The following is an 11,748-nucleotide window of genomic DNA, read 5'->3' as shown; positions in this document are numbered from 1 at the left end:
ACTTATAACACATTACATTACTAAATTAACCAAATTATTTATTCAACTCATCATCTTGAACCTTAATAATTAATTTAAATAACTTTAAATTAAATAATATTACTAATTTAATTAATTACCTGATAAATAAACATTTTTTAAATTCAAGTAGTCAAATTATCTAATTAATTTAATGAAACCTTAATTATTTAAATAATGAAATAATTTTACTAAATTTACTAATTTAATTAATTGCTTAATTACTAATACGTAATTCTTTTTAGTTAGTTTAATTATGTAATTAATTCCATTAAATCTTAATTAATTTAAAAACCCTAACATATTATATACTATTATTAATTTAATTAATTTATTAATTGCTAATACATTATTCCTTTTAATTAGTTAAATTACGTAACTAATTCCCTCATACCTTAATTACTTAAAATAAATGAAATATTATATAATATTATTAATTTAATTAATTGCTTAATTACTTATAACACATTACATTACTAAATTAACTAAATTATTTATTTAACTCATAACTAGCACCTTAATAATTAATTTAAATATTTTTTAAGTTAAATAATATTAATAATTTAATTAATTGCTTAATAACTAAAACATTTTTTTCAATTCAAGTAGTCAAATTGTTTAATTAATTTAATGAAACCTTAATTAATTTAAATATTTTAAAAATTAAATAATATTACTAATTTAATTAATTGCTTAATAACAAAAACATTTTTTCAATTCAAGTGGTTAAATTATTTAATTAGTTTAATAAAAGCATTATTATTTTAAATATTTCTTGAATTTAACTAATTTAATTGATTTCTTATTGAACTAAATTATTTAATTAACTCATTAACACCTTCACTAATTTAAATATTTTTTAATTTCAATAATATTACTAAATCACTTAATTACTAAAACATTGTTCGCATATGGTAATTAGTTAAATTAATTTATTAATTTAATAAAATCTTAATTAATTTAAATAATTATAAATTTTATTATATTTGCTAAATTAATTAAACCCAAAAAATCCTATTGTGAAAGCTAAGGAAAGCACATACAGTACCAACAAATTACACACGTAATACTAATAGATTACACACATAATACCAACATTTAAAGAAAAATCCTATTTTCAATAGAATACATCTCAATAATAGATTAAACGCATTACTATGAAGTGAAATCTTCATCACAGTTAATGCAAATTTGAATATTTGATTACAACAGATGACAACAACAACATTTTCATCACAATCAACATATAGAAAATTTGAAATTGAAACCCTAAATGTAAAAATCCCATGGCAAAAATAAAGCCTACCCTATGGGCTTCAAAACTACCATCGATCAGAGTAAAATGGGCACTAAAATCGATGAAATCTAGTAGGCAGAGCTTCACCGGAAATGAACAGTAGTAGCTCCTTAAGGAAAGGCAAATCTATCGGCAACCTTGGGTTCAGCAACAAAAGGAAGGGCAGAGGGGTTAGGTCGGATGAGCGAATGTCCGGTTAGGTCGAAAGGGCTGTGCAACGGGGCAATAGGCATGAGGGAGAGAGGGAGAGAGATGAAGGAGAGGAAAAGATAGCTGGGAGAAATGGGGGGGAAGAGGGGCATTCGATAATTTTAATTGATCTCATCGATGAATTCGCCAACAGAATTTTTTGTTGGTAAATTTTTTTAAAATATCAATTGAAATTCTGTAAAAAAAATTAGTAGATAAATTGACCATCTTTTTAAACTAGATTACTGATCGAATTTTCATCAATAATTGATCAATAATTTGACAATATTACTGAGGTATTTTGTCAGTACATTGGTTTGTAAATTTCAAGGAAACATCAATTTCATGAAAAAATAAGAAACATTGAATCATATTTTACAAAAACTTTATGTGTGTTTTTTTAATATTTTATTTTATAAATTTAACGAATTATTAATTTATTACATTAATCTCAAATTAGGAATGATCAAAATTATTATCTAATTAAGATTATTAACTTATGAAGTATTAAGTTGTAGAGGTTATGAATTACTTAATATGTTTTGTTAAAAGGGAAATATTTTTTATTTAAAAAATACAAATTAAGTTGCCAAAAAAAAGTAGGCAAACACGGCTTAAAAAGCAGGCGGCTTGTAGATCGGATTCCCGCCAAAACGGACATTTTCCAATTATAAATATCCAAGTGAACACAATTCTATCTTCTTTTCTCCGTTCTCTCTCTGAAGAAGCTTCAAAGGCTATGAATCTCAGATTTCAGGTGAATCGAGCTAGTGATTCAAAGAATCATATGATTTTTTAGTAATCGCAATTGAAATTTATATAGATTTTTTGTGCTAAAAATAAAGTTAGCTAGTCCTTGCAACCAAAGAAAATTCATCTCGAATCCGCTCAACATTTTCAACACTTGCAAGAACTAGCTAATTCTTCATAGCTAGGAGATTTCACGATCGAGAGGCAATAGAGATTGTTCTGGGTGATTTGGATTTGAAACGAAAATTACAGTTCACTCGATCAAACTACGTACAAAGAATTATAGACTTTAGCGAGTCTCTGTTTTCTACTTTGCATTTTTTTTATTGATCTTCAGCGGTTCTTCTTCTCTAGAAGTTTTGCAATAATTTACTCTATGATTTTCATTATTTTTCGTATTTTATTGAGATTTGAATATAAAATGAAGAATTAAAGGATTTAACGTCTATCTGCTTTCCTCTTAGCCTTTTTTAACTAACATTTCCAGAAGTTTAAGTATTAAACTAAGAGATCTTTAGAAATTCATTTCTCTGTAAGTTTTAAGATAAGTTAAGCTTATTTTCACTAGTTTCCTGGAAAAAAAATGAAGAATTAGAGTGTTTAATGAGTATCTGCGTTTTTCAATCGAGATTTCGAGAGTTTTGAGTTTTAAATTCGGAGATGTTTAGCAGTTCATTATATCTAGGAATTTCTGTGTAAATTTGCAGCATATGTGAAGGTATCATCTTAGCTTCGTTAAAATACTACAGAATTTGAAGCATTTTTATATAAATTCTTTCCAGTTTAATTTTCTATCATAAGCTGTTATTATCGTCTCACGAAAGATATATTTGAATATCTTGTTGCTATTTGTTTGATTTGAAATCTGAATCCAACGAAAACAGAAAGCTACAAATTGTTTGAATATAGTGTAATATTTTTCTTTTTCATTGAACTGTATTATCGAAGTGCATTTAATCTCGATACAATTCCAATAATTAGAGTCAGTTCCAGGAGCACTGCATGATATTTACTGTTTTGTCCTTTTCCATTTGAAAAAGATGCTTAATCTTGGCAATTTATATGAAGATTCACAAGAATGGCATTTATATTAGCTGTTATTTAATTATTTTCATTTTTTTTTCGCAGATTGTTAATAAGAGAGTTTGATCATGGATTCATGTTCACTGAAATCCGTGTTCGATTTGCCATCACTTTTCCGTTCAATTTTTAGTTTCAGGTAAATATACTTTAACTTGAGATTTTTCAAGTTGGCATGGAAATTAGGCGTTTGTCAGTAGCATATTATGGATTTTAGCATCATTCTGATTATAAAAAAGTGTTTATAATTATAATTAAATAGAAATTTTATCATTTTTATCTGAAACAAATCCATAATTCCATATGGCGGTACCTTTTATTTGTATTTATTATGCTCGCAGGTACTTTAATTCACTGCAGAGTGAATGCTTCCCTGTTTGTTTCCTCTCCGATGTAAACATGGTTATTTCAGCTCCTACTGGAAGTGGGAAAACTGTGCTCTTTGAGCTCTGCATATTGAGGCTTCTCTCAAGGTTTATCACTAGGGATGAAACGTTTGTCCATATAAAGGGAACACTAAAAACAGTAAGTCTTGAGCACTCATGCCAGTATTAGTTTGTAGAGACTTGAATTATTACTTTAGTAAATGCAGACAAGCGCCTTTTTCTCATGCTTTTCCGCTCAATGCATGATATATTAATGTTGGGCTAGAAGCATATTGAATGTTTCTATGTGGGAGCACTTTGTCATTGGTTCTTATTTCTAGTTTTGATTTGGTCTAAAGATCTACATAGCCCCATCCAAAGCTTTAGTGCAAGAGAAGCTGCGTGATTGGAATCAGAAGTTTGGTTCATTGGGGTTAAATTGCCTGGAGTTGACAGGTGATAACGAATCTTATAGCATAAGGAAAATTCAAGAAGCAGATATTATTGTAACGACTCCTGAGGTGAGCACATAGACATGTCATACCAAACGATAAACATAGCCACGAATTCAGTCACATGCGCTAATCTAGATTTGCAATTATGCAAATTCCTTTAATATACATGTTGCACTGCATGATTACATGACTGAAAGTTTTTCATTTTCTTTTATATAGAAATTTGATGCTGTTACCCGGTACCGCATAAAGGATGGAGGCTTGAGCTTCTTCAGTGATATAGCACTTCTGCTTATTGATGAAGTTCACCTACTGAATGATCTGCGTGGGGCAGCTTTGGAGGCAATAGTTAGCAGAATAAAAATGCTTGCTCGCAACCCAGAAATGAAATCAAGTCCTCTGGCATCTGTTCGGTTTTTAGCTGCGTCAGCCACTATTCCAAACATTGAGGACCTTGGTAAATTTTCCTCTCATATTTGCTAAAGAGTTAATCCGATTTTATTTTAACTTTTACTTTCAAAAATGGAAAGTGATTGAACTGTTATAACATACACACTTGATAATAACAAGCACAGCTGAATGGCTTGAGGTCCCTGTCCAAGGAATCAAAAGGTAATTTATGCTATGATGTGATGGCTGCACTTTCTTCTCTTAGTTGCAGTTGAATTTTATGTCCTTCAACTTTCTAATTTATTAACAGGTTTGGAGAAGAAATGAGGCCTGTAAAGTTGACGACTAAAGTTTTTGGTATGCCTTTTCTTTTTAGATGTTCCTTTCTCAAAATTATCTTTTCAAAGTTGTCTCCCTCAAGTGCATTTCTTTGACAAAAGCAAATATCTTTGTTGCAGGGTATGCCGCTGCAAAAAATGACTTCCTGTTCGAAAAGGCAAGTAATTGTGTATGGATTTTTAAGTCTTACACTTTCTTTATTGCAAGAATTTTATATATTGAAAGGGCAAATAACAGAACATAAATATTTAGTTAACAAGTTCAGATTAATCTAATATTAGTGATTGTTTCTATTTGTCATCATCCAGCGCCTCCATAACTATATTTTTGGTAAGATCCAACTTCTGGACTAGTGTCTTGTTAAATGCTTTTTGAACTGTTTCTGTTTTATATGCTGAAAAAATTATATATGATAAAAGAGCATAAATACCATTTTTGGTCGGAACTAATTGCAGATATTCTAATGCAATTTTCAAGAGGAAAATCTGCTCTAGTTTTTTGCTCAACTAGAAAAGGAGCACAAGAAGCAGCACAACGCCTCTCTCAGACAGTAATGACCTTTGGTTATTCAAATCCATTTATTAGAAGTCATGAGCAACAGGAAAGGCTAAGAGAGGCTTCCCTGTCATGCAGTGACAAACAAATGCAATCTTATATTCTTTATGGAGGTATAGGGTGAACTTATTCTAGTATGACACTCATTATTGGAAATTATATGTCAAGTTAATGTGAGATACTATGTTTGCAGTTGGTTATCATAATGGTGGGCTTAGTCTTAAGGATCGTAATCTCATTGAAAGTCTTTTTCTTAGTGGTGATGTCCAAGTTCTGTGCACCACAAATACTCTTGCCCATGGAATCAACCTACCAGCTCATACAGTTGTAATTAAGTCAACCCAACATTTGTATGTCAAACTGTTTTTCTGAAGTCAACTATTTATAATCTTTATCATTTTCTCTTATACAAAGCAAAGAGCATCTATTGTATCTAATGCTTCAAAATTTCAATTTATTCAGCAACAAGGAAAAAGGTCTTTACATGGAATATGATCGGTCAATGGTACTACAGGTGTGTTGCTATATGCTTCTTCAGTAGTTTCCAGTGACTTTCAAAGATATAAATCACTAGAATTTCTGTATTCCTCTAGCTTTAAAGATATAAATTACTTCAATTTTTGGAACATTTATGTTTTTTGAGAAAACTAGTACTTCTACATGGAGCTCCTCCTTTCTATCCCCATTGTATGTGGAAGGCACGAGCTGTTATGAATAAGTAGACATGTTTTGCGGATGGTCATTCAAAATTGTCCATACTCACTGTCGCTTGACTGAAGAGAGAAAGATGAATGTATCTGGTTGTATCTGCATTTCATGCCCATATTTCTCAATTTACATGCATATGTATATAGTTAAATTAGTTGTTTGTTCTCCAGATGTGTGGGAGAGCAGGTCGGCCACCATTTGATGAGACGGGGATGGTTGTAATCATGACTAGAAGAGAAACAGTAATCTAACACTGTCCTTTGTTCCTCTTCCCTAGCATATTTCTTGTACTGCCACTAATTTAGCCTACTGGATTCTAGCTAATTTTGTCTTTTATGATATCATACATGATCTCAGGTCCATTTATATGAGAATCTCTTGAATGGATGTGAAATGGTAGAATCACAGTATGTTCACAACTTCTAAAATCCATAATAGATTTGTTATTCTGGAGTTTTTCATGACGCATGCATTCTATGAAAGTTAGGCACATCTTCTAATTGTGTGCTTCACATTTTTGTTACCAATGTAGGTTGCTCTCATGTGTGACAGAACACTTAACTGCGGAAATAGTTCAACTGACCATCTCTGACATCACAAAGGCAATTGAGTGGATGAAGTGCTCATACTTATATGTGAGAATGAAAAAGGCATGTATATGGCCATTTTTTGAAGGATATAAAATGCCTTCTTTTGATTGCATTCTGACCCTTTGAATGCACAATCAGAATCCTGAGAATTATGCAGTTAGAAAAGGGATTCCAAGAGATCGAATAGAGAAGCATATGCAAGGTGTACTTCTTTCCCTGTGGATTTATCGAGTTTTTTTTTCTGACATCATATTGCTCATCAATGCTGTGTAATGTCAGAGATTTGTGTTAAAAATGTTAATGAGCTATCATACCACCAAATGATTCAGACTGATGAAGATGGTTTCATATTGAAGCCACAAGGTATGCTGAAATTGTTAATTAATATCTCTTAGCTTTCCTTAAGTATAAACATCTCACTAATTCCTACCTCTTTGTTTTCATTGTTTTTAGAGCCAGGTAGATTGATGACAAAGTACTATCTGAAATTTAACACCATGAAACACATTATGCAAGCTCCACCTAGCTACAGTTTAGAAGATGTACTACAGATTATATCCCGTGCTGAGGAGATTGCTTGTATGCATACCCATCTAGTAATAGTTATTGTTTGTACTTGTTCTTCTAAAGGAACTGTAAGATTGAAGCATTAATTTGCTGGAAAATGAAGGGATACAGCTCAGACGCAGTGAGAAGAAGCTTTTGAATGACATAAATGCCGATAAAGATGGCCGCCTCCGGTTCCATGTCAGTGGTGATAGAGGGAAACGGAAAAAGCGCATTCAAACAAGAGAAGAGAAGATATTTGTTTTGGCAAATGACTGCTTAACTGGGGATCCTTTGGTTCATGATTTATCTATGACCCAGGTATCATGACTTCAGTTATTTTCGTACTTTGATTATGGTTAAAACTTTTCTAGAAGAATTACTCTTAAAGTTGAACTGATGAAATAATGAATTGCTGTGTTTGCTTTAGGATGCAAATTCAATATGCGCAAATGGGTGTAGGATTGCTAAGTGTATGAAAGAGTATTTTATATACAAAAAGAACTATAAAGGAGCCCTCAACTCGTCGCTTCTAGCAAAGTCATTATATCAAAAACTCTGGGATGACAGTCCTTACTTGCTGAAACAATTACCTGGCATTGGAATGGTGACAGCGAAGGTTTTCTTTGATGAGGATTTGTTTGATTGATGTAGTTAGATTTATTGTTTCTAAATACTTGGTTGGTTCAATTTTATCTCATTATACTCCCTCCACTAATGCTTTGTTCAGGCACTCCATTCAATGGGAATTAAATCATTTGAGACACTAGCTGAAGCTGATCCAAGGAGGATAGAGTTGGTTACTGGGCGAAAATATCCTTTTGGAAATCATATCAAGGAGTCTCTAACGTCATTGCCTCCTAAAGTTGACATTAAGATTGAGGTAAGTGAATGCCAGAAGCAAGGAAAGTCCAAGTTAGCAGTAACATTGACGAGGCTATCACAAGGGGTCCAATCAACTAAGCGACACTATGCTGATATGGTATATTATCCGGAATGTTTCGTCATACCTTCGTGAGTAGCGTCAATGGAATATAAATGTTGTACTAAACATTTTCTCTTACAGATTGTTGCTTCAGAAGAAGAAAACCTGATCCTTTTTCATGAGAAGATAAGGTGCCGTTAACATTAGTTTATATTCAATGTTTGGATACTATCTATTCGACTATTATACCAATGTGTTTCCGTCAAACAGATTTGTTATTTGCTCAAATATTTTAGTAAAATAAGACTGGAACCCTTTTTTTTTCCTATATGGAATTGGTTATCCGAAACAGTGACCCTTGATATAATGCTTGATTCTAGATGCTATCTCTGCTTCTTTCCTCCTTATATTACTTTCTAACTCCATCTTACTTGGCTTCAGCAGAATGGATGACTTTTTAAGGTATGCAAACTTCTTCTCAGACTCCTTCAGCCTAATAATGTGTTGAAACAGGATTTTGCCATATGAAACAGATATATAGGTTTAGAATGGATGAAGAAGGAAATAAGTGCCCTTCTAAGAATGTTTTGTTGCAATCATTTTTATGTAATTGCAATTATGGCATTTCAAAATTACAGAACCAATGGCATTAATACTTGATCGACTTCATGAATGAATTAGCTCAATTTGCTAGGTCTTTAGTTGCTCAACCATCATCCGCTTGGTACAGAATATTTGGTTAGCCACTTGTTTTCCTTATCCTGCCTTTTGAGGCAGATGTGGTTGTTTATCCTTGCAGCCCCTATAGCACGACTATCCTCGTGGCAAACCCCCTGGGAAAGATGACTGTAAAGGCTGATCTTATATTCGAAGAATACAGTTAAGCTTCTACTTGTCTAATTTCTACAACTTTTATACACACTGGGCATAAATTCCAGAGTTATTACTCATTTTGCTGTATTATTCATGCAGTTGGCGTTGATCTCCATGAAAAACTTCTGCCAATTAACGAGAGCAATTCAAATGCGAATAATAAACGTGGAAAGGAACAGCCTCAGTTTTTTGCTCCACCTGAGGAAGTTCGTGTTGTGGACGATGACAATGCAGCCACAAATCAAACTTTGGCTGAAGAACCTCCTGGTTTAGTTGAATCTAAAAGGGAAAGCTCTTTAATGTGAGAAGCAGAGGATTCATCTGGATTTCAAATAGCTTATTTTAGTTTTGATCCATTGGGGCTTGAAGGGGTTTGTCTTTATACCATATATCTGATAATAATTCTTTTCTATTGCAGGCCGAGTTTCAATCTCTTGGATGAAGAATTGGGAGAAGGTATACCTTACGGCATAATGCAATGCTTTTCAGTAGATGTCCTGGTATCTTTTTGCATTTTCACGCACCATTTCTACCTCAAATGGCTGCAGGAGAACCTGCTGCTGGAACTGAAAAAGACGACTGCGAAATGATCGTCGGGCATACAATATTTGACCATATACGTGACAAAGCCAAGAGCTTCCCTCTGTTGACTCCATTAAACAGTGCCTATCCCCAAGCATCTGGTGGCTTAATTCTGACAAGAAAGCGCTCTCGCGACCAGCCCCTGGAAGAAATAGAGAGAAGCAAAACTCATCAACATATTGTGCTCGATCCTTCCCCAGAATCCAGAGAGCCAGAACAGAATGTCCATGGTATCAACAACTACATGACCAGAAAGCACCACATAAACTCTGGGAGCTCAGTTACCATTGATCTCACGGATGAGTCAGGTACATATTTGACCAAAGCATTGTTCGTAAAATCATCATTGTTTGCTTCTGGTATGGTGTTAAATGTTACTTCTATCATTCAAGGTGATCTTCCATCTGAACCTGAAGTCCTCTCGTTCAAAACGTTGACTGAAGAAACAATCTTTGATCACATACGGAAAAAATCCAGGAATTTTCCTGTGCTCAATACGCCAAAGCCCGTTGAGTCCGATTCTTTCTTTTGGACAGAGGAACACTTCACAGTGAATCGGCCACGGTTTTGCAATGCTACTTCAACAACATCAAATGATTCGAATTCCAGCAATGTTGTCAGAGATGCAATGGTCATTTCAGAGCTGGAACCTGGGGAAGTCAACATAGACGTGTGTGAGACCAAAGCCGGCACAAAGGCGGAAAACAATGTATGCCATGGAAGTTCCAGTGGAGCAAATGGAAAATCAGCAGTTTCTCCCAAAGTTTCAAGCACCAACGCTGGTATATCGTCTATTAAAATGCTGACATTTGATATTTCAATGGTGAAGAATAGCAAGCGGCCAGCAGACCTTGGAAGCTGTGTAAAGGATGGTTCGAAAGAACTGCCATCTCCAATCGAATCCAAAAGGCCATGCTGCTCAGTGGCGTCCACAGGCAAAGTCAGGGAAGTAGATTCATTCCTTGGCTTTCAGAGCGTCTTTTCATTTCTCTGATTTACGTGGAGGTGTCTGCCGAGAAGAGTTTCATTTCTATTTTACTATCCGACTACCAGTTACCAGAGGTATTTCTTCTTTTTGTTTTTACTTAGCCGTCTATTTGGTTGCTGAGAAAGCCTAGCTTCAAATTTTCTAGTTCTGCTGATTAGTAGTTCTGTTCAGTTCTGAAGATTAAGTTTGACAAAGATTACCATATAGGGTGATGATTGTCAAAGATTTAGCAAATTGATAAAAAAAAATGGTGCAACAAAATTCAAACAAGTTTTCCCAAAGGGAAAAACACACTACCAATTAAAAGCAATTAATGATTAATGAGCTTTAGAGTTATGCAAGGAATCTGTAGAAATGAACCAAATTTCTTTAATTAGTTTGGATTGAGTGAAAAGGTCGCTAAATAGACCTATTGGGCTGGGGCACAAAATTTCAAGCAGCAAATGTGTGGGCTGAGTAGGTTTCATCAGCTTAGGAAAATGGTGGCCGAAAGCAGCTTTTATGTATCACAAATTCAGACAAGACAAGTTAAGATCTTATCACAAGAATTCTTTTTTTTTTTCTTTTACTTTTTTCTCTGTGGTACTGAAGCAAGAAAATCAGTTAGCAAATCAGAAATTAGTGCAAGGAAAGTATCAAAAGTCAAAATAGCCGGATAAAAAAGGCCCACAGGAATGCCTAAATTTCAAAATAAGCGACCACCGTTTAAACGAGGAGAAAATAAAATTATCCTAGAAGTTTTAAACCTTTGACAATGGCGGTGCTAAGTTCCAATAATGCTCAATAATGGAAAGTTGCTTGCCTAGTTGGTAAAAATGACTTAAATTCGAAAATCTACTCGATTTGATTGAATTTGATTTGATTAGAAAAAATTAAAATGATTTAAATTTATTCAACTGGAATCGAAATTTTCAAATTCAGACAATTAAAAAATAATCTAAAATTACTTTAATTAGAATACTTTATCAAAATCTAATTTTATTTAATTTTAAAAAATTAATAATATGAACTTGAAATAATTTAAATTCGAATGTTCTAAATTCAAATAACTTGAGTAATAAATTAAAATGATTTCAATTTAAAATAATTAGATATGAT

The 11,748-nt window shown here is 33.1% G+C and overlaps 1 protein-coding gene across 1 annotated transcript; it reads left to right on the top strand.

Annotated features, from left to right (window-relative positions):
• The first annotated feature begins 2,221 nt into the window (after nucleotides 1–2,221).
• Nucleotides 2,222–11,032, top strand: RCK (DNA helicase ROCK-N-ROLLERS). Its single transcript, XM_089785563.1, has 27 exons — nucleotides 2,222–2,261; nucleotides 3,383–3,473; nucleotides 3,676–3,859; nucleotides 4,059–4,220; nucleotides 4,374–4,611; nucleotides 4,730–4,766; nucleotides 4,855–4,901; nucleotides 5,003–5,060; nucleotides 5,337–5,551; nucleotides 5,632–5,788; nucleotides 5,901–5,952; nucleotides 6,317–6,388; nucleotides 6,504–6,553; nucleotides 6,679–6,796; nucleotides 6,875–6,938; nucleotides 7,016–7,099; nucleotides 7,190–7,315; nucleotides 7,407–7,603; nucleotides 7,713–7,901; nucleotides 8,013–8,264; nucleotides 8,349–8,398; nucleotides 8,649–8,669; nucleotides 9,007–9,086; nucleotides 9,180–9,381; nucleotides 9,499–9,536; nucleotides 9,629–9,970; nucleotides 10,055–11,032. Exons 2-27 carry the CDS (start codon nucleotides 3,406–3,408, stop codon nucleotides 10,654–10,656), a joined length of 3,705 nt encoding a protein of 1,234 aa, XP_089641689.1. The 5' UTR covers nucleotides 2,222–2,261; nucleotides 3,383–3,405; the 3' UTR covers nucleotides 10,657–11,032.
• The last annotated feature ends 716 nt before the right edge of the window (nucleotides 11,033–11,748 follow it).

This window comes from Theobroma umbraticum, unplaced genomic scaffold (assembly GCF_002168275.2).
Source record: "Theobroma umbraticum cultivar Fairchild unplaced genomic scaffold, ASM216827v3 scaffold_239.0, whole genome shotgun sequence".
Taxonomy (NCBI): Eukaryota; Viridiplantae; Streptophyta; class Magnoliopsida; order Malvales; family Malvaceae; genus Theobroma; species Theobroma umbraticum.
Note: the sequence above shows the minus strand (reverse complement) of the source record. Positions and strands in the feature narration are given on the sequence as shown.

What these genes read in the sequence shown, in the direction of transcription:
- RCK (XM_089785563.1), top strand. Translation starts at nt 3,406, where the DNA reads ATGGATTCATGTTCACTGAAATCCGTGTTCGATTTGCCATCACTTTTC. An exon ending in ATCGGTCAATGGTACTACAG is followed by an intron (nt 5,953 to 6,316) that starts GTGTGTTGCTAT and finishes TTTGTTCTCCAG; the next exon opens with ATGTGTGGGAGAGCAGGTCG. An exon ending in AGCGACACTATGCTGATATG is followed by an intron (nt 8,265 to 8,348) that starts GTATATTATCCG and finishes TTTCTCTTACAG; the next exon opens with ATTGTTGCTTCAGAAGAAGA.